This window comes from Impatiens glandulifera, chromosome 3 (genome assembly GCF_907164915.1).
Source record: "Impatiens glandulifera chromosome 3, dImpGla2.1, whole genome shotgun sequence".
NCBI classification, from domain to species: Eukaryota; Viridiplantae; Streptophyta; class Magnoliopsida; order Ericales; family Balsaminaceae; genus Impatiens; species Impatiens glandulifera.
Genome location: NC_061864.1, coordinates 11,984,365 through 12,006,075, shown reverse-complemented (window position 1 = coordinate 12,006,075; position 21,711 = coordinate 11,984,365). Strand labels below are relative to the sequence as shown.

Genomic DNA, 21,711 nt, shown 5'->3' with positions numbered 1-21,711 from the left:
TCCATATGATTTCGGTTTTGAAGATATGACCCGTACCACATTCTTGCTTCTCCAGAAAAATGAATGGGGGCGATTTCTAATTTAGTGGCATCCTTAGTTTTGTCCACTCTGAAAAATTGCTCTGCAGAAATTAGCCAGCCCTCGACATCCGACCCATCAAACCGAGGAAAATCGACCTTGGTTAGCCGAGTAGGAGGAGCATAGTGTTGATCGCGGTTCTGGCCAGGGTGCAGGGGCCTAAATGGTGAAGGACCGTGGCAAGAATTATCATCATAGGGTCTGTGGCGGGGTTCTTGCACGTTTCCAGATGCCCCGCTCTCAAGGGCCGCCATTCTTTCTTCAGCAACATCAAATCTACAGTCTATGGCAGCTTGCATTGCTGCTGTTTGTTGTGACAAGTTTTCAATCAGGGCCTTGAGCGCATCCATTTCCGATTGCTGGCGAATTTCTACCATGTTGAGAATCGGCCAGCTCTGATACCAAGATGTTAAGACTTTTAATTATGGCCGAGCCTTTCAAATTCTTTAATTCAAGAAACGGGTTCTTGATGTTCGGGACCGATGATGGAATTCAACACTCTAGCGCAGCGGACATAGAATTAGAGGAGAATTTGAGGTTAAGGAGAGAAGAGCCGAGGGGAAGGGGAGAAATACCACTAGATCACACCTAGCGGTCCAAGAAGGGGAGGAGGGCCGAGAGATAACTTAAACACCAAGTTCCAAAATATCAATTCATAGCCCCAAAAAGTGGGGTGGGCATCACCATTTAAAGAGGCTGGTTTACCCAAGAGTATTCGGTTACAACAAACTTTCAAAATAACAGAATTCGGTTTCAAAAGAAATAAGAGAGAAAGTAAACAAAACAGAATTATTCCTTAAAAAAACATAAACTGGCCCATATGCACACTTGGGCCGAGAGATGGATGAATAAAATATTTTAAGGCCGAAGTTTTTGATGAGCCGCACGTAACACATTCCCAACCTGTTTTTAATCTATCCCCGGTCGTGGGAATCTATTCTCGACGTAATCCCAACACATTGTTCAATCCTGCCCTCCCTCTGTTCAAAAGATTACCTTAACTCTGAAGGATTTTTCAGCTCTCAAATGGACCTTCCTTTATTTTATCACACTATTCATATTATATATATTTACTATTTTATATATTAAAACTAAAATATTAATGATCATAACTAATAGTTCATTTATTAGATCTTTAATAATATTAATTATTATTTACAAATTCAATAACATAACACTAAATGCATGTGAATTCTCAAACTCAAATGCAGTAATAAAATGGATATTTTCAAACTAAAATAGAGCTGCTAAGTAATCTAGTCATACGCAATTTAAGATAAGAAAAGTTTTAAAATATTTAAGATATATTAGTTTTTTTTAACCTCGTAGTCTCTTAAGTCAACTCTTACCACTGAGCTACATTGATAGAGTGTCTAAGTCGAGCACTCTCTTTTCTTTGTCCAATTACCAAATTTCTTACCAACCGGATGGAGCGCATGGAAAGATTGCTGGACCAGATACGAAGAATGAATCTATATCTGTGCACGGAAGGACCGACGACTGTTCAACTCTTCGAGCACAAAGCAGATCAAAAGATTTTTCATTTCTTATCTGGTCACTTAGTAGTAGAGGTGGTGATAAAATATTTTGTAAAGTTGTACAAACCATTTATGGCAAGCTTGCTTCAACCACAAATTAATTTGATTATTACAAGGCACAATAAAGGCCTTGCAAGTTCTCTTTTGTATCTTCACATTTTTATTTCACTATTTGAGACTCACTAAATTTTTTAACCTGTGCCACATCTCCAGTATAACAAATTACAACAAATTATGTACAATTAAGTTTAGTTTATAAATTTTATTTAAATTTGCTTAATTATTTATATTTATTGTAGCATATTTTTTCCTTAGAAGAATCTCGAACATTATCTCAAGTTCGATTTTCACCAAGAACGAAATCATGAATATGTGAGGTCACTCTAGGCTCCCTAAGATTAAATGCGGGTCTTATAAAAAGTTATTGAGTAAGCATATACTTGTCAAAAACCCAAATGAATTAATAACATTGCAACCAAGATCCACTAGTGTATTTGAACTGCCTAGTCAATCTTTCATCTTTAATTAGGTAACTTGAGTAAAAATCGAACTTCAGAATATTAATTTAATAATACATCAAAACACAAAAGTCATTCAAACCTGAAGGCCGTTCATATATAAACATTAATTGCTATCATTAGACACCTAATCTAGTCATCTATAATTTATAGGTATGTAATAGTTAAATTAGTAATTAGGTAAGTATTCTTAAAATCTTAATCATAACTGCTGCTCAATCATTTCTAGATCTAGATCATATTTTGAGAGACAACCAATTACGAAAAATTCAATCACAAAACGGTGAAAATGAATCCACGGGACCTATAATTTTATCTAGGGTACTTTATTTTGAATTATTTTTAACATTGTAATTTGAAGAAAATACCTAACAACTATATTTCTCTTAAAGAAAAGATAATTATACTTAAAACAGATTTCAAAAAGTATAACCTAATTGTGCCAATAAACAAAGTGCTCCAATGGGAGCAAAAACTGATGATGAAAACATAATATGAAAATAAGTAGCATAAGCCAACTCTATAGTCAAAAAAGACAAGTACTTACTAATCAAACAAATTTGGTAAAGCCAATCCACTACCCCAAATATCTATATGTTAAACTAATCCATTCATAAACAGTAAACAAAGCACAAAACCCAGAGCTAATAGGACTAAATCATAAAGGTTCAGCTCATGGCTTCCAAACACCTCGCAGCAGTTTGGTTCACACACAGAGAAGCACTATCACCTACTTTGATGACACATTGAGAAAAAGTACATAATAAAAACATGATTCCTCCTCATTTTATCAATTCAACACGCCTAGATGATGATGGTCGAGTGATGTTATGTGCTCAACACTAGGGTTAAAAATGATACTCCGCCAAAACTTTATTAATACAATTTTTTGAACATTTAAAAGAAAATCACATATTTATCATATCTGGGCAGGTTTGGGTCAAGATCACAGCTCTAAATGAGTTGCATCCAACCTCAGCAATTTAAAAAAAAAAAAAAAGGAAAGCAAAGCAAAGAGACAAATTAGTGGCCAACAAAAATTGCTCATGATCAGATAAAACAACATACTGGAAGAAAATTAATAGTCATAGGGTACATTAATAGCTTAAGTGGGCAAGTCACTCACCTGAATTCTTCCCCCACCAATAGTTGCGCGTATGGAACGTGTGTGATAATATGCTGTCATCACTCTATAAGGTATGATAATATTATTTCCAACTTTTCCTCTCCTTTTTGCTTTTACTAAGTGAGCACTCAGCACTAGCAAAGTACGGATTTCAGTACAATGATTATGAAATGAGAAAAATGCTCTTCTTCTTTCTTTCTTTCTTTTTTTATTGCAAATTTCCTTTCTCTGCATAAAATACCAATTTCACATATTATTGTAAGTTGGAAAACTAACCTTCTAAGAAGATTAAAGCTTTTGCTACTTGGAACTTGGAATGTATAGTCACGTTATGCCTTGTCTTTTTCTACAAACACCACCACCGTACTTATCAAACAGTGACAGCCAGACTCATATATAGTTCCTTTCTATATTAGCTTATGAGCAAATTAAAGTTACCACAAAAAATGATGCATGCTTAAGGTTGACTTGTAAGTTAGTTACACATCCACCTCTCAAATGAAAAAGAAATTTGAAGTGGCCTAACCATTCAATTCTCACCGAAAGCATCTAGATTCATAACAGCGACTGCTAGAACCCAGGAGGATTAGTTGAGGTGCTTGCAAGCTGATACATACAACATGACCATCAAAAGATTGAATTTTTAGATTGTTGACATATTAGTAGAGTATTCATATCAAATTACCAAAATACTTATAGCTTGCAAAAAATAAATAAACGGCAATACAAAATAAACCCACTCAATGTGGATATTAATTTGCCTTCCACGAGTAATGTTTTGTTAATTGACGGCAGGAAATATAATCAACAATATGACTTATTCCAAGACATATAATCGCACATAGAGGGGTCAAAATGAAGCTTTTTGTTATGCAATAGGTAAGAATTTAACCCTTGGCGTCCCACTTTTTTTTTAAAAAAAAATATATATATATATATATATATATTAGCCCTTAACCACCCATGTAGAAATTTTCAAAGCAAATAAACTAAAGGAGGATTTCTGAGTCCTTGTGGAAAATTGATTATATGTTTATTAAACATTATAGTATTTTAGAAGCAATGTCTAGAAGAAAACAAATAAAGCACTGAAGTGATTAGGATTTGCACCAAGGGACTAATCAATATTTAATACCCAGAGAAATAATTAAGAGTATTTAAATAGGCTTTAACATTGAAAGGAGGATTTCTGAGTCCAGCCACCAATTAGTGTAACCACAATAAGCATGCTATATGTCACATAGCCATTCAGACATGTAGACAACATTGCTAAATCAAAACTCTATCCCAATCCAAGGTCATTATCAATTAAGGTTTCTGATACGGTAGTTCATTCCCAAAAGTATTTCCATCATATCAACTTGTGCATAGAAAGGTTAAGCATGAGATATTAACATAATGGAGCCTATCATGACAGGATATGCCTACAATTTGGTACATTTAGGAAGATAAGAAAAAGAAATTAATAATCAACGATTGAGAAACAGAAAATGAAGAGAGTGCGGTGCACAGGGAAAAGACACGATTAAGAATAAATATCTCAAGGTGTGAACTATAAATTCTTGTGCAAAGATGAGATAGACCATATTGTTGTTGCTTGGCCTATTCTTCTCGAAGATAATCTTAGGCTCAATAATGGACATTTCACACAGACTTATGCGAAAAGACTACTCGGCGCATTATATATCTTCTAGGCGTGCTTGGATGGGTTAAGTGTCCTTGCATGAGTTTATGTTGAACTAAATAAAAACAAGCAAAATGTAGTCTGGACTCTGTTTCCTTTTTCAGCCAAACCTATGCAAGAAAAATTGAAAATCCTACCTTTTTGGGTATGTGCACTTATCTCCCCCACTTTCTACCTCTATGAAGCTTCAGTATATATAATAAGTCCCTCTCCAACTCAAGTTCCTGCAAATTAAAGTTTTATTCTGTTCAAGGAAAGAGAGAAGTGAGTTGAAAGAACAATCATGAGTGCAACAGTAATAACCATTTCTGATGAAGGCCAGGCTACTCTTAAATCAAAAAAGTTTCTCCTATCTGTTACTTCCCTTATAGTACCAAAAAGAAAGCAAGACAAGAGAAAAGTCTTTCATAGTGTCAAGGTTGGATTTGCTTTGGTATTGGTTTCACTTCTCTACCTACTTGATCCACTGTATAAGCAATTTGGTGACAATGCTATGTGGGCTATCATGACTGTGGTAGTGATCTTTGAATTCTTCGCAGGTATTTATCCATACAGAAGCTACTCAAAGTGTTGTTTCGGGAAATATCTTCTTTGTTATTTATTTTCTTAAGCTAATTTTGTTTCTTAATATGCACCATGCACAATTTCCCATAATTCTAATATTTATGCCAGGTGCCACACTCAGCAAAGGATTGAATCGTGGAATCGGAACAATAGCAGGTGGTGGGTTGGGATGTGCAGCCGCATTCTTGGCAGATGAAACTAGTGGAATTGGCAATCTCCTTGTCATCGGTGCTTCTGTATTTATTTTTGGTAAGGAAGCTCATACATAAAAAAAATGAAAATAAAAAGATTTCTCTACTGTGATGTCAATGAAGATTCTAAGTAAGCAATATATGATTAAAGTATAGGAGTTATGACATTACCAATATTATCACTAAAAGGCATGGAGTATATATCTATTTCGATGCACCCAAACAAGATAAATAATAATGAAGTGCCTACATGAGAGGCTTCGGGTAGAAAGATACAATAGACATAGGCTCTAAATTTCAGTAAATACAATAGACATTTTATGTCATTACTATAAAGGAGTCAGAAAAGTGAAGTCACTCAACATGCTTTGTTGTTGACAATAACAATATACCATAAAATACTATTAAGTATTTTTTCCATAACATCTACAATATAGTGGGGGGAAAAACTGACTGCATGATAGAATCTTTTTAAGCATGAAGGAGAGAAACAGAAGCAAACATATAATATTCCACTGATAAGGTATTAGATTTCGATTTCTACCTATTATATTGTTCCATGCAACGCAGAAACTGATAAAATATTGATATTCTTGTGATAGGAGAAGTTTATCCTTTCTTAATATTAATTAATTTATTTATATCATTACCAGGGGTGGCTGCAACATACACAAGAATGATACCGAGCATTAAGAAGAGATATGATTATGGAGTCATGATTTTCATCCTAACTTTCAATCTTGTTGTAGTATCTGGTCTGCGAGCTGATGAAATCATGGAACTAGCCCTTGATCGTCTTTCAACCATTGGCATCGGTTTTGTCATCTGTGTCTTTACAAGCCTATTCGTCTTTCCAACTTGGGCTAGCGATGAACTTCACGATTCTACTGTAACAAAATTTGAAACTCTTGCATGTTGTATTGAAGGTATGTCTTTTAGGAATTCAATATTATGGAAATAGAGATCTTCAGAATGTATTAGCGGAACAAAAGAGATACAACTTTCAAATGATTGTAATAAGTCATATGATAGTCCTATAGTGACTCAAACCACGATAACAAAAGCTTCCATCCAGAATCTTAAAGTAGACTAGATTTGGTTATTTCACAAGATCTGTCATCTTGAGCATAAAATATCTACTTAGTTATTAATTCAAATATATATTTTATGAACATAGGATGCATGGAGGATTACTTCAAAGCTGCAAATGAGAATGAAACACAAACGTCTACCAGCTTCACTGATTGCAAAAAACTGTTTTGCTCCCATTCTAACGAGGAGGCTCTGGTATGTATTACAAAAATAATATTTTATAAACATTTGGAAACACTCTGGTTTCTATTTCTGTATTGGTTTATGTCAGACTAAATTTTATTTCCAAACGTTTTGTACCTGGAAACATTTTAAGATACGGAAACAAAAGTGTGATGGCATGTTCTTATGAGTTTACATTTGTTTTGAATTTGAACAGTATTAATGAAATAAATGAGTTTTCAGGCAAATTTTGCAAGGTGGGAACCATGGCATGGAAGATTTGGATTCTCCTACCCATGGGAAAAATATCTTCATATTGGGAAAGATATTACAGAGCTTGCTGCAACCATATATTCATTGAAAGGGTGTCTTGATTCCCCAACAGAGGTCTGGTATTTACATTTATCTCTTTCTTTACCCTATCAGATAAGAAACAACATGTCATTATTCATAGAGCTTACTTAGTTCCTACTTCCTATACAACTTTGTGATTAGACATTTTCAACTACTCAAAGACAATCTATCAAGGAATCGTGTGAAGTGGTTGGGTCATCACTAGCGTGGACTTTGAGAGAGCTCGGTGAGAGCATCAGGAAAATGGAGAAAAGCTGTTCAATGGCCCAGATAGGACCAAAGTTACAGATAATGAAGAAGGAGCTCAGTCAAGCTTCATTTCACTTACAATTAGGAGAGCTGAAAACTGACAACAGGCTTGCTTTTTTGTTCTTGTTAATTCAAGTGGTGGAGAAGGTGCAAGTACTAGCAAAAGAGGTTGAAAAGCTTGGAGAAATAGCTGAGTTTAAAACTAAATAAATGATCCCTTACAAATCTAATGAGCATGCTGTATATTAAAGCCTAGCTATTTTGGAATGAGATGCAATAGAAATACCTTTAAAAAAACTGTAGCTTTATACAGGATAAATATTACCTCTAAAGGAAGTACCATCTTTATCCCCGATTACATGTCGGGGGCATAACAAATATATTTGTAAGTGTGTGCTTACTAATTTCAATGATAAACAACAAATTATATTGAAGAGGGACTCAATGAATAAGAAAGAAACATAGAATCAGACTGGATAAGATTTCGTTTCAGTTTTGATTATATTAGCAACTCAATACAGCTAAAGAAATTCATAGAAGAAAAGGTACCGAAATCCACAACGGAACTCAAGCATTGTGCACAAAGTCTCTTTATTGGATAAATCAATTCTATTTGCTGGAAAGCCGTCAAGACAACTTCTTCAGACATACATATATACAAAAAAAAATAAAACCTTTGTAAGAACCCAAACCGGGAAACCTACGACATGCGCCGTAGATGCCGAACGGAATGTCGCTTTGGCGAGCAGTAGAGATTGGACGTTGGAACTATGGCGCGCGGGAGAGGATCAAAGCTGAAAATAGCTTCCTTTTATTTATTTATTTATTTTCCTTTGTTGTTTCTGTTGGGCCTTGCCACAAGGTGGATTGATTAATAATTTAATATAATGTACAAAATAACTATATTTATTTTATGGGCCTTTTGGCCCATTAAAACTAGAGATTCCGGTCCTTCTTTCTTATCACAACGAATCATTTATCTTTTTCTTTAAACTTTTTTTTAAATATAAAATATATTGATATTAATAAAGTATATCAATTTTTTTTTACAAAATTTTAGTTTATTTATATATTTATGAATTTCATCTTATACGAATTTGAAGTGATATTTAAAAATTTAAATAAAAGAGTGTAATTGTTATATATGAGCTTATTTCAAATAGTTCTATATTTATTTTTAATGTGAATTTGATACAAAAATGATAAATAATTTTTTATACTTAATTTTCAACTGATAAAGTATGTCAATTTGTTTTCAAAATTTTATTAATTTTTATTTACAGATAAATTTAGTATGTCTAAATTGAAAAATCAAAATAGATACAAGATATTAGATTTTACAATAATCTAAATAAAAAATTTGATATAAACAAAATATTTTCCCTATATTTATATGTTATTATTCTTAAAATAATTTATGGAATAATGGTCATTTCAAAACAACTTTATCTTAAACAACACTAAAATTTCCAGAATATATATAAAGAAAGGTACACAGACAATGGAAAAGACACTTTTTTTTCTTCTGAAAAAGGTGCAATCTGTTTGTTTGCAAAAAGCAAACACAATCCTGGAAGAAAGTTCATATAATACATTAATTAGAGTATATATTTCTACTCTACTACACATCATCATCATCATCCCACCTTTGAAAGAGAAATTGATTCATCTGCTTTCTTTTGTTTTGACTGTTCATCATCTTCATCATCATCATCCTTCACTGCAAGCAGAATCAGCAACGCCAAAAGTGGATAACTTATAGTCGTCAGCGACCAGTTTGTAATAAATTGAGCCAAAAAAGATGTCTTTTGTGTGTCCAGTTGCCATGCAATTGCTGCTCCTGCACTCTGCACTCCCTTGTAGAATCCTGTATATCTGTGATCATCCAAACACCAAATCAACATTTCAAAAAACACTTTTTAGATCTCCATGATACATATGATCTTGATGCATAGTACCTGCTGAGAGTTTCAGAATCATTGGCTAGAGCTCCGATCACCCAATACACCATTGTCTGAAACATAGCATCAAGAAGACCATAGCTAAAATACAACACAAACGGACCAGCAAATACACTGCCAGAGTCCTTGAAATCCAGGTCCCACGGCTTATCATCCCGTTCATAACGAAGCTGATTCGCCAACCCGCCGCCCCAAATCACACTACCCAATACCCCAACAAACCCAACTCCGACCAACCCTCTAACCCTTCTGCTCTTAAAACTAAAATCCATCACGTATCCAATCAAAACTGACCCAATCATCTGAGCTCCCCAATAAAACACATTGTTTAGCCCTCTAGTTCTCAGGTTGAACAGAAACTTGTTCACGTTGTTGAATTGATAACTGTAGAAGAAATTACTCGCCCAAGCCGCCGGAAACATCAACAGCATCTTCCAGTTCAAGAACAGCTTCAGAATCTCTGCTGATTCAACTGCCACGCTTGAGTATTTTATGTTCGTGCACCCACTTCCGTCGTTTCGAATCACCTTACTCGGATGGAGGATCACTAGAGAGAGTAGGGTTCCGGCTGACATGAAAGCCATGAATCCAATATAAGTCCCGTCGTTCACGCTGTCGGCGGTTCGATGGTAGTTAAGAATGAAAGGGATGAGTCCTCCCATGACGCCGCCGAGATTGAAGATTGTCCAGAAGAGAGAAATGTAAGTTCCTTTCCGATTAGTCGGTGGGTAAGATGTCATGATCGCGCCTTGTCCAGCCCAGAGAAGGCCAGCGCCGACACCAAGAATGGCACCGGAAATGATAGCGAATGTCTGATGTTTGTAATGATTGTAATAGAGGAAAGCACCGGCGTAGAGGACGTAGGTTGAACATCCGGCGAAAAGAGTGGCGCGTGGGCCGAGGATGTTGTAGATCCCACCGCCGAGGACACCGAAGACGGCGAAAGTCGTGTAGAGAGCTGTGTTTGCATTGTTAGCAGCGGTGGAATCGATCTGACCTCCACCTCCCATGCCGGATAATGCATTGAACATTCCAGGGCAACAGAAACAGACCACACCGATGAGGCTGACTTGAGCCAGCGGCGAATTTAGTCGAAGAGATGATAATTTCTTGACAGGAGGCGACATTTCTTCATCTTTAACCACTGATCCCATTATACAGAAACAATCTAGCTAGGAAGAGGAATGAATTCTGATCATCAATTTGGTGAAACCCTAATCAAGAAAGAAGCAGAACAAGTAAAAGGAGAAAGGGATACCTTAGATTTCAGCAGCAATGATTGTTGGGTATTTCAAATGAAAAGGCTTTCTCGTGATTCAGAATCAGTGAAGCCGGAGAATCTTTTCGATGATGATGATGAAGATATAAACCCCAAAACTATACATACATATATAGTGGATCCCGTGAGACACCACTAGCCAATAAAATAACGACACCTCAGCAACACGGTGGCACTAGGACAGCAATGACGATGACATTGACAATTGCGTTTGTTTAGACTACCCACAGCAGGGTGTTAAATTTTTTCATTTAACACCCTGCCACGTCAGCTTAACACCTCTTTTAACACCCACTTTTTAACATGTCATACAGCAGCGTGTTATTCAAAGTATTAAAATTACTTTTTCACTTTCTCTCACTTCCACATCATTTAAACATATACATAATTTCATTTTTTTTAACCACAAACAATATTATTCATCACTTGATAAATCAAACATACAAATATTATTTAAAACGAAGAAGAAAACAAACACTCTAAACAAGGATGAAAGAGTTTGAAGATTTTAAAAGAAAGGTGATACAAACAAGGATGATAATATGGTAGAAAATTTCTGAAATTTTTTGGTGTCCAAATGACACAAACCAAGTCTCTATTTATAGATCGTGAAAAATAAAAAATATTGATATAATTTTTTTTTTTTTTATTGATCAATCATTATTAAAATGTATTTTTAAAATAAGAAAAGTAAAATCAAAAGCCTGCCACATGGCAGGATCTTATTGGACAAACAAAATTTGACACCCGTGTCAAATTTTGACACCCAAAATTTGACACCCAAAATTGCCCCCCTGCTGCCTCCCACCCTCCTCTTTTGACACCCAAATAACCCCTCAAATACTCCCCTGCTGCGGCTGGTCTTACAAATGAATGTCCTGTCAAAGATTAAAGAATAAATTATTTGATAGAAATACAAGTCTGTTAATAAATTTAATAATTGGATAATTTGAAAAAAATATATGGATTTTTTTTTTTTTGGTAAAAGAAGAAGTTCAAACAATTCTAAAAATAATCTAGAAACGCCTTAATTAAAATCAATTTATGATTTCATTATTTTAAATACATAAAAAGAAAAAATGTATTAGTGTGTTTCTTTCCAACTAGCATTTAACCCGTGCATTTGCACGACTAATAATATAAAAACCGTGAAAAAAAATTACGGATAACATTGTTAATTTTATTTTTAACCGTTTTAAGTTTATGGGTGGGTCAACCCACAATCCGACCCAAATATCCATTTACTCAACATCATTATATATATATATATATACATTAGTTAGTTAAAAAGTTGAACCTATATTAATATTAAAACGTCCCGCGTTTATCAAATTTGGTGTTTAATTTAAAATATAAATTCTTTGTAGCCTAGTTGGTTAAGAGTTGTACTTGTTTTTGTTAGGTTGTAAGTTCAAAACATACCTCTAGCATTTTTAATTTTATTTTTAACCGTTTTAAATTTAAAGGCGGGTCAACCCACAATCCGACCCAAGTATCCAAATTAACCACAACTCTCGACCCGGCAATCCGGACACTTTAAAAATTAAGCATCATTATATATATATATATATAGATTAGTTAGTTAAAAAGTTGAACCTATATTAATATTAAAACGTCCAGCGTTTATCAAATTTGGTATTTAATTTAAAATATAAAGTCTTTGTAGTCTAGTTGGTTAAAGAGTTGTACTTGTTTTGTTAGGTTGCAAGTTCGAAACATACCTCTAGCATTTTTAATTTTATTTTTAACCTTTTTAAATTTAAAGGCGGGTCAACCCACAATCTGACCCAAGTAGAGATGGCAATGGGTACCCGTATGCCCGATACCCGTGGGTACCCGATAGTCGGGTTCGGGTATTTTAAATCGGGTTCGGGGTCGGGGTCGGGCATGGGGAGAGGGAGAAGGTACCCGATCGGGTATGGGGTCGGGGATGGGGAGTGTGCTAAACCCAAACCCGATACCCGATACCCGGTTATATTAATATTATTGATTTTTTTTATTAAAGTTTAATGTGTGACTTTTCAAAAATGCTTCATCATTGCAAATGTATCATAAATATGCATCATTTAATTTGATCTTATCCAAACTTCACTCCAACCATAATCATAAATACACTACACTCCAACTTTAATTATTTTATATATCCCAAAACAATATTTCTCTACATAACTTCAATTTTTATTTTAATAACAAAATATTACTCTCTTTCATACTTCTTCATATTCAATCTCTAGTTTTTTTTAATGTTCATTCTACTTTTTTTTCCACTCTAATTTATCTTCTTCAAGATTTACAAAAATTATGAGGTAGGTAAGTATTGGTTTTATTTTTATTTTTAATATTTTGATATAACTAATGTTAAAATTATTTATTAAAGTTGTGTTTCTTTTTTTTCAAACTTTATAATATTATAAGTAATTTAATCGGGTAATGGGGTACCCGTCGGGGATCGGGTACCCGACGAATCGGGGATAGGTATAGAAGTAGAGATACCCGTCGGGTTCGGGGTCGGGGTCGGGTAGTGAAATGAAAATCGGGTTCGGGGATGGGTACTCCACTACCCGTCGGGTAGGTACCCGTTGCCATCCCTAGACCCAAGTATCCAAATTAACCACAACTCTCGACCCGGCAATCCGGACACTTTAAAAATTAAGCATCATTATATATATAGATATAGATTAGTTAGTTAAAAAGTTGAACCTATATTAATATTAAAACGTCCCGCGTTTATCAAATTTGGTGTTTAATTTAAAATATAAAGTCTTTGTAGTCTAGTTGGTTAAAGAGTTTTACTTATTTTGTTAGGTTGCAAGTTCTAAACATACCTCTAGCATTTTTAATTTTATTTTTAACTATTTTAAATTTAAAGGCGGGTCAACCCACAATCCGACCAAAATATCCAAATTAACCACAGCTCTCGACTCGGCAATCCAGACACTTTAAAAATTAAGCATCATTATATATATATAGATTAGTTAGTTAAAAAGTTGAACCTATATTAATATTAAAACGTCCCGCGTTTATCAAATTTGGTGTTTAATTTGAAATATAAAGTCTTTGTAGCCTAGTTGGTTAAAGAGTTGTACTTGTTTTGTTAGGTTGCAAGTTCGAAACATACCTCTAGCATTTTTAATTTTATTTTTAACCGTTTTAAATTTAAAGGTGGGTCAACCCACAATCCGACCAAGTATCCAAATTAACCACAGCTCTCGACCCGGCAATCCGGACACTTTAAAAATTAAGCATCATTATATATATATAGATTAGTTAGTTAAAAAGTTGAACCTATATTAATATTAAAACGTCCCACGTTTATCAAATTTGGTGTTTAATTTAAAATATAAAGTCTTTGTAGCCTAGTTGGTTAAAGAGTTGTACTTGTTTTGTTAGGTTGCAAGTTCGAAACATACCTCTAGCATTTTTAATTTTATTTTTAACCGTTTTAAATTTAAAGGCGGGTCAACCCACAATCCGACCAAGTATCCAAATTAACCACAGCTCTCGACCCGGCAATCCGGACACTTTAAAAATTAAGCATCATTATATATATATAGATTAGTTAGTTAAAAAGTTGAACCTATATTAATATTAAAACGTCCCGCGTTTATCAAATTTGGTGTTTAATTTAAAATTGAAGTCTTTGTAGTCTAGTTGGTTAAAGAGTTGTACTTGTTTTGTTAGGTTGCAAGTTCGAAACATACCTCTAGCATTTTTTATTTTATTTTTAACCGTTTTAAATTTAAAGGCGGGTGAACCCACAATCTGACCCAAGTATCCAAATTAACCACAACTCTCGACCCGGCAATCCGGACACTTTAAAAATTAAGCATCATTATATATATAGATTAGTTAGTTAAAAAGTTGAACCTATATTAATATTAAAACGTCCCGCGTTTATCAAATTTGGTGTTTAATTTAAAATATAAAGTCTTTGTAGTCTAGTTGGTTAAAGAGTTGTACTTGTTTTGTTAGGTTGCAAGTTCGAAACATACCTCTAGCATTTTTAATTTTATTTTTAACTGTTTTAAATTTAAAGGCGGGTCAACCCACAATCCGACCAAAATATCCAAATTAACCACAGCTCTCGACTCGGCAATCCAGACACTTTAAAAATTAAGCATCATTATATATATATAGATTAGTTAGTTAAAAAGTTGAACCTATATTAATATTAAAACGTCCCGCGTTTATCAAATTTGGTGTTTAATTTAAAATATAAAGTCTTTGTAGCCTAGTTGGTTAAAGAGTTGTACTTGTTTTGTTAGGTTGCAAGTTCGAAACATACCTCTAGCATTTTTAATTTTATTTTTAACCGTTTTAAATATAAAGGCGGGTCAACCCACAATCCGACCAAGTATCCAAATTAACCACAGCTCTCGACCCGGCAATCCGGACACTTTAAAAATTAAGCATTATTATATATATATAGATTAGACATTAAATTATACATAAGAAATTACTATAATGTAGTAGTTATATTATTATAACATATAAGCTTTCTAATATTATTATTATAAATATATATATAAGAATGCCGGCCACAAGAGGCAATCTAGATTCTAGACAAACAGATAAATAAACATTAATATTCTTTCTATATATATAATTGTATTTAAACTTGATATAAATTAATTAATGGATGCACTGGATTGCATTGTAAATGCCAAACTAGAATCTATTATTATAGGTCAAACAGGCGTCCGAAACCGAAGGAGACAGGTATTTTTTAAGACCTAGTTTGATTCACATAATAAATATTTGTAGATTCACACCATCAAATCACTTAGTAATTCAACATTATCAAAATATCAAAAATACTTTTATTGTAATTTTAAATATAAAAGAAATTAATAATTCATCTTAAAAAAAATCCCAAATAACTTATTTATAAAAGAAATTAAAAAAATATCAAACAAGATGTATTAGTAACTAGCACATATGATATGATCAGTTGTTCTATATCCGATTGCCGGCCGAAAGAGGCAAATATTAATTAATTATAACAGAGATAAATAAACAATATTCTATAAAGTTATATTTAAAACTCGACATATATAATAAATTAAATTAATGTACGTCTTATCTTGTAAAATCCAAAATAGCTAGAAAGAATCCATTATAAGTAAAGAAAGTTCCAAGTTGAGATAAATTATATATTATTTAATTGATAAATTGTATATTAAGTAAGAAATTACTACATAATTAATTAAGTAGTTACAATTGCATGCATTAATGTGAAAATCCAAAATAGTTAGCAGCAGCTGGCCACATCTGGAATGGAGTTCCTCGATTAAGGCCGGCAATTGACACTGCTCCAACAGCAAAATGATATCCTCAACCAATTATTAATGTTTTATCAATCATCATGGCCTCATCTGATCTTTGGTTTTTTTTTTTTTATCTCATCACAAATCAAATCAATCATTTTATTAATTAAAATATTCAAATTACCTCTACTTAAATATTTTATTTTATATTAATAATAAATAATATATATATATATTATATTATTTTATAACATTATAAAATTATTTTCATATAAATTAAATTAATAATTTATTTTATTTAAAAAAATTATATTAAATATAAATAAAATTATAACCTACTATATTATCTAAAATATCATTTAAATTTTAAATAATTTAAATAAATAATTATATTAGAAAATAAAGTGAAATATATTTAAATAAAAATATTAATTAATTTATAAATATATTTCATTTAAATTAAATATTTATAAATAAATTTATTTAATTTTTTTTAATATAAACTAACTTTAAACTATTATTCTAAATAAATATTCTAATAAATTTGTTCGAATTTTAGTTATTATTTTATAACATTAATTTCATGTAAAATTTTTATATTAATTATATTAAATAAAAATAAATACACAATATAAATAAGATTATAATATACCATATTATTTGATGTAATATTTAAATTATAATAGTAGTTATTTATAAAATTAGTATTTATTTAAATTTTTATTTATATATTAATAAAAGTTAATATTAATATATTTATAGTTTTTTAATATTTATTTATATTTTAAATTTTTTTTAATATAAATTAAATTATTTCATTTAAAAAATATTATTAATCATAATATATATATATATATATATATATATATATATATATATATATATATATATATATATATATATATATATATATATATATATATATATATATATATATATATATATATATAAAGAGAGAGGAGGTGTGAGAGGGGGAGAGATGGGTAAAATAGGAACAAAATTTAAAACCTAGATTTTTACCTAATTTGGTCAAACATGGTTTTTTTAGAAGAAACCCAGACAATATCCTGATAACCCAAAGATCAAACGAGGCCCATGTAAAAGGGTTAGTTCTAGGAACGACCCAGGATATCGAACTGGGGTGGACTTAAAATAATAACGAGAAAATTTTGAAAAAAACAAGTATATAAAAGTACGTTTTACCATTTTTTAATAATTAAATAAAAAAAAACAATAAATTATATTAAAAAAAAATTAAGAAATTAAGGGTAATGTCATATTTTTACCGTAAAATATAAAAAAAAAATCTACCGTATAAATTAAGGGTAATGTCATATTTCTACCGTAAAAGTTTTTTTTTTCGGGGTGGGCTTCAGCCTACCCGAACCCTACATAAATTCGTCCCTAGTTAGTTCGATGCTATTTATATAGACAAGGTCTGCATCCATTAAGGCATCGTCACATGTATAAAGAGAAAAAAAAAACAAAAAAAAATGAGAAGGATAATATATGAGAAGGATAATGTTTTACTTTTGTGTATACGTCTCATTTTATGAGTGTAATATAGGCCGTGCCTATTTCGTATGAGTTATAATTTTATTTTATTTTATTAAAATATGTGTTATTGAGATTTGTTTATTATAAATTATTAAATTAATTTTTATTTAAAATTTAAATTTAATAAAGATATTTCTATTTATAAATTAAGTGATTTAATAGTATAAGAAAGAATGAAAAGTCATTAGTATGGCTTTTCGAACCGGTTAACATTATACCCATGGGTTTTCGTGGACCATCAACTTCAGATAAATGCTACAGTTAAAAGACTAATGTTCTAGAGTATTATGGTTAATTTTTATTGCTAAAATGAGTGAAATATTATTAATGTTTTAAGCCAAACGAGTAAAAGATATGTATAAAATAAAATGATTTATTTATGATGCATTCAATTGTAGCTACATGTAATTCACATACACCAAGTTTGCCCAGATCTTGTATAGTCTTTGACAACAACTCATAAGAAGTCCATTTTGTGAATCAACTATACTCTCAACTTATATAATCAAATAATGAACCATAACATACACCTAATTAATTAATTAGCTACACAATTTTCATCTTAGGATTCAAAAATTGTCTGGTTCAAAGACCTCCAAAACTATAATATACCAATCTCAAACCAAACCACCAAGCCAGACTGTCAAAATCTGAAGCAATCAATAGCCAATGATCATATCTATCTATAACTGTCACCCACTATAGATCTAAAACATACCAGAGAATACTAAACAAGAAGGAAGTCTAAACAAAAATAAATGAGATCAAAAGAGACTATAACTGTGAAGGTCTTCAGCTCAAATTTTGTTTTGAAAAAGTTTTAAGTTTGGGAAAGGAGATTATTTAGTAACAGAAATAGAGCACCAAGTGGTCAAAATATTGCACAAACAAACATGAAAGAATCATCCCACAAGAGCAATATTCAATATCTTTTCTCTGTATTTAACACAAAATCCTCAACACTGTTTTACCACTATCTTTTCTCAAAAGAAGAAGAAAAAGAAAGCAGAACAAATGACAACTAACCTTATCCATCACTGTTCTTATGATAAAAACTATTTTTCTGAATGTAGAGGAGGAGGAGGAGGAGGAAGAAGATTAAATAATTGATGACTAACCAGGTAACACCAATAAACAAATATATCTTCTTGTCAAGCTTTTCATTACTACTAACTACTACTTTCATGGACTTCTTTTTCCACTACAGTAATCTAAATTAAGTAATGAACCTCTAGAACCCCATTCGACCAGCAAGCCTGCTTGCAGATATCCTCATGTCTATAGCTGCATCAATTGAGCTCATCTGGAACATATAAGCACAATACATGTCAACACATCAACTTGGACAGTACACATTAAGATCTATTAATTTGAAATTTCAAATATACATAAAATAAAATAAAAGTGTACTCTAGTACAACATTGCTTCTTTGTCGTCCATGACAAACTCTGGAAGAGCTGACCTGGGGGGGAGCAAGTTGACTTCACAGTTTAATCACAAAAAGAAAACTGAAATATAATACCTACTTGGATCATTGGTAACCATCAAATGTGGAGAAGAAGAAGAATGGTAAGAATTGCAAGCACAGTACACTTCCTTTAATATTAGTAAAGGAAGAAAATGCTTCTTGAAGTGAATGTGTGTACAATTTATAAGTGTGAATGTCTATCATTCTTGTTAGATGTGCATACCTATACAAAATAAACACAAGTACAAGGTAATCGTGACTTACCTGGCTAGTTTCATCATGCACCTGATGCTTGAGCAAAAGCATCCGTCTTTCTTCCTACATTACCGAAATTATGTGTTGGATCATATGGGTATGTCATTCCAAGTCTCTTTAAATAGTATGAATAGAGTACAAATGAAAACTTACCATAGACATTGGCTCATCATCCCAGACTAGATACACCTCATTTATGCCAGGCTGTATAGAGGGGGCTTTGTTTGCGATTACAGGTGGAGGTCCAATCGAGGGGCCATTAGTGTTTGGACCAGATGCATAAGAATGCAAGCTCACAGGTGTTCCACCTGAAAAATATATATATATAAAAAGGTTTTAACTACACCTCCAGTTCGTACTCCAGATCTATCCAATTTTAAGTGTAACATTAGAAAAATTAAAAATCTAAATAGGGACAAATACACACATGTACTGAAAAGAGAGTACAACTACACAAACTTTATTAGTAAGGTGAAATCAACCATTTGTAAACATAATTGTTATATACATTAATAAATCTAATTTAATTTAAGGGAAGCTTAATTTTGTACGTTATCAATGATGTATGTATAGCAGAATACAAATCCAAGAGCATTTATAGAGAATCATAAATAGGAAACAAACCTTGAATGTCATGAAAGTTATAGCTACTTGCCCCAAAAGTATTATTTGCAAGTGGTTCACTCATGGGCATCGGTTCTGGTTGAGAGCTCAGAGGAATATTCGGTGATAAAGATGTGGGAAATGCTGCACTTTGTGAAGTAATATTATTATTGGCAGCAACAGGGAACAAAGGTTGAGATACTGGAACAGAAGGGGACATGGACGGGATTCCGGGAGGACCCACAGGCATTGATTGTACAGGAGGCCTCACAGTCTGTATAGGGAACAACTGTTGTTGAACACCTAATGGTGCAGTAGGAAGTGAAACAGAGGGGTTCTGTGGGAACCAGGATTGAGGACGAGGAGGAACTTGCCAACCAGCTTGAGGGAATTGGAATGCAGGATTAAATCTGCACAAAAGAACCAAAAAACAAGTTTGAAAATATGTTGTTTTTAGATTGAAAAGAGTTGCATTAGGTGCCAGAATACAGAGAGCACAGTGGACAGCCCATGAGCCAAAAGATTAGGAAAAAAGGAATAAAAATAGATTCTTGATTCAATTCTACTCTTAAAAATCTCAAAATCAAGAATAACTCCTACACGATATGACTACAGATGTCCAAAGTACTTACACTGGAGGGAATCTATTAGACTGAGGATAGCTAGGCGTGACACCGCGGATGTATTGAGATGATGGAGTATCAACTTTAAGCAGCTTAGAAGGGGTATCATCCTCTGAAGTATAAAGAACAGTCAATCAGAATGATGTGCCATATCAACATAGTTATAATAATATCAATATGCAAAAAACTAGACTAAATATACAGGATAGAAAAGGTATCATCAATGTGAGTGAGTCTCAGTTCAACCAAGTTCAGATTTTTAGTCGTAAAGTACCTTCTTCTCCATAATGAGCGGCTAAAACATCAGGCGGAATCCCTTGCATACCATATATCTCGATGTCGGCCGAATCACGCCCATCTTTAGCATTTGGAACCCTGGAAATTAAGGAATAATGTAAATCTAAATGGGCAAAAGTTGAGCAAGAAGACATAAAACGGATAGAAAAGGAGTCATTACTTGGCAACAGTCTCCTTGTGAACCTGGAGGACATGGATAATCATGCCGCTTGCAGTTGAAAGCTTCTTGTGGCAGGCGTGACACTTGAAATGCTTGGCCTTTTGATGCTGGACGAGTATCTTCTCGTCATCGAACTCCCGATCGCAGTAATAGCACCATACCTTATCCACTGCTCTCTTCTTTTTCTTACCCATTGCTCAAATCGGCGGCACCGTGTGAAGACGATTGATGGCCGTCGGTGAGAATCCCTCCGTTGGAAGTTGAAATAGGGAAGAAGAGAGAATGAAGGCGGGGGTAGATCGGGAAAGTGGACAGAGATCGATCTGCAGCCAGTTAGATTGATGGATTCAGAGAAATCGATCGAGAGAACTCTGCCGTTGGTTCTTGGGCTGGGAGAGAAAATTAAAATGAAAAAGTAAAAGTTAGGGTTTTAGATGTGCGCGCGGGTCCATAGGTAGTGGGTGGGGCGACCCGCAGGAGAGCGGAGACGCGTTTGGCCGCGCGACAAATAATTAATGCTTACACGACCCCCATTTAATTGTTTTATTTTTTTTAATTAAACTTATAATACTTTTTTCATAAAAAAAAAATTCATAATTATCGCACCACGTTTCACCCTCAGGGTGATGGTCAAACAAAAAGGACAAAAAGTAAAGGATACTTCTTCTACAGAGTTGTGATTGT

The 21,711-nt window shown here is 32.9% G+C and overlaps 4 protein-coding genes across 9 annotated transcripts; 1 reads left to right on the top strand and 3 right to left on the bottom strand.

Annotated features, from left to right (window-relative positions):
- Nucleotides 1–2,546: 2,546 nt before the first annotated feature.
- Nucleotides 2,547–5,912, bottom strand: LOC124932141. The gene is made up of 5 exons (XM_047472748.1): nucleotides 5,082–5,912; nucleotides 3,699–3,866; nucleotides 3,537–3,606; nucleotides 3,261–3,394; nucleotides 2,547–2,864 (listed from the first exon to the last, which is right to left on the bottom strand). The coding sequence occupies exons 2-5, from the start codon at nucleotides 3,807–3,809 to the stop codon at nucleotides 2,841–2,843; spliced, it is 339 nt and encodes a 112-aa protein (XP_047328704.1). The 5' UTR covers nucleotides 3,810–3,866; nucleotides 5,082–5,912; the 3' UTR covers nucleotides 2,547–2,840.
- On the top strand, nucleotides 5,228–8,041 carry LOC124929728 (aluminum-activated malate transporter 14-like). The gene is made up of 6 exons (XM_047470121.1): nucleotides 5,228–5,483; nucleotides 5,617–5,757; nucleotides 6,353–6,625; nucleotides 6,877–6,986; nucleotides 7,197–7,340; nucleotides 7,449–8,041. Exons 1-6 carry the CDS (start codon nucleotides 5,228–5,230, stop codon nucleotides 7,764–7,766), a joined length of 1,242 nt encoding a protein of 413 aa, XP_047326077.1. The 3' UTR covers nucleotides 7,767–8,041.
- A 1,012-nt stretch (nucleotides 8,042–9,053) lies between these two features.
- On the bottom strand, nucleotides 9,054–10,862 carry LOC124931200 (UNC93-like protein 1). Of its 2 annotated transcripts, none has more exons than XM_047471597.1 (3): nucleotides 10,776–10,862; nucleotides 9,515–10,689; nucleotides 9,054–9,431 (listed from the first exon to the last, which is right to left on the bottom strand). In XM_047471597.1, exons 2-3 carry the CDS (start codon nucleotides 10,669–10,671, stop codon nucleotides 9,194–9,196), a joined length of 1,395 nt encoding a protein of 464 aa, XP_047327553.1. In that variant the 5' UTR covers nucleotides 10,672–10,689; nucleotides 10,776–10,862; the 3' UTR covers nucleotides 9,054–9,193. The 2 variants fall into 2 exon arrangements, with proteins under 2 accessions (XP_047327553.1, XP_047327554.1); XM_047471598.1 differs by having other exon boundaries at nucleotides 9,515–10,685; nucleotides 10,776–10,853.
- Nucleotides 10,863–18,539: 7,677 nt separating this feature from the next.
- Nucleotides 18,540–21,437, bottom strand: LOC124931122 (protein SUPPRESSOR OF FRI 4). 5 transcript variants are annotated; one of them, XM_047471516.1, is made up of 8 exons: nucleotides 21,028–21,437; nucleotides 20,845–20,945; nucleotides 20,580–20,682; nucleotides 19,969–20,357; nucleotides 19,498–19,652; nucleotides 19,354–19,407; nucleotides 19,031–19,083; nucleotides 18,540–18,923 (listed from the first exon to the last, which is right to left on the bottom strand). In XM_047471516.1, exons 1-8 carry the CDS (start codon nucleotides 21,219–21,221, stop codon nucleotides 18,920–18,922), a joined length of 1,053 nt encoding a protein of 350 aa, XP_047327472.1. In that variant the 5' UTR covers nucleotides 21,222–21,437; the 3' UTR covers nucleotides 18,540–18,919. The 5 variants fall into 5 exon arrangements, 4 of the variants coding, with proteins under 4 accessions (XP_047327472.1, XP_047327470.1, XP_047327471.1 ...); XM_047471514.1 differs by having other exon boundaries at nucleotides 18,540–19,083; XM_047471515.1 differs by lacking the exon at nucleotides 19,031–19,083 and having other exon boundaries at nucleotides 21,028–21,436.
- Between the last annotated feature and the right edge of the window lie 274 nt (nucleotides 21,438–21,711).

Excerpts from the sequence above, each read along its gene's own strand:
- LOC124932141 (XM_047472748.1), bottom strand. The coding sequence starts at position 3,809 with ATGCTTTCGGTGAGAATTGAATGGTTAGGCCACTTCAAATTTCTTTTT. Across the intron at positions 3,395-3,536 it reads AGCTTTAATCTTCTTAGAAG|TGCTGAGTGCTCACTTAGTA; the intron begins GTTAGTTTTCCA and ends GTACTTTGCTAG. Across the intron at positions 2,865-3,260 it reads TTGGTGGGGGAAGAATTCAG|GTGATAGTGCTTCTCTGTGT; the intron begins GTGAGTGACTTG and ends TCATCAAAGTAG.
- LOC124929728 (XM_047470121.1), top strand. The coding sequence starts at position 5,228 with ATGAGTGCAACAGTAATAACCATTTCTGATGAAGGCCAGGCTACTCTT. Across the intron at positions 5,484-5,616 it reads GATCTTTGAATTCTTCGCAG|GTGCCACACTCAGCAAAGGA; the intron begins GTATTTATCCAT and ends TATTTATGCCAG. Across the intron at positions 6,626-6,876 it reads TCTTGCATGTTGTATTGAAG|GATGCATGGAGGATTACTTC; the intron begins GTATGTCTTTTA and ends TTATGAACATAG.
- LOC124931200 (XM_047471597.1), bottom strand. The coding sequence starts at position 10,671 with ATGGGATCAGTGGTTAAAGATGAAGAAATGTCGCCTCCTGTCAAGAAA. Across the intron at positions 9,432-9,514 it reads GATTCTGAAACTCTCAGCAG|ATATACAGGATTCTACAAGG; the intron begins GTACTATGCATC and ends GGATGATCACAG.
- LOC124931122 (XM_047471513.1), bottom strand. The coding sequence starts at position 21,221 with ATGGGTAAGAAAAAGAAGAGAGCAGTGGATAAGGTATGGTGCTATTAC. Across the intron at positions 20,946-21,027 it reads CACAAGGAGACTGTTGCCAA|GGTTCCAAATGCTAAAGATG; the intron begins GTAATGACTCCT and ends CTTAATTTCCAG. Across the intron at positions 19,653-19,968 it reads TAACTTTCATGACATTCAAG|GTGGAACACCTGTGAGCTTG; the intron begins GTTTGTTTCCTA and ends TATATTTTTCAG.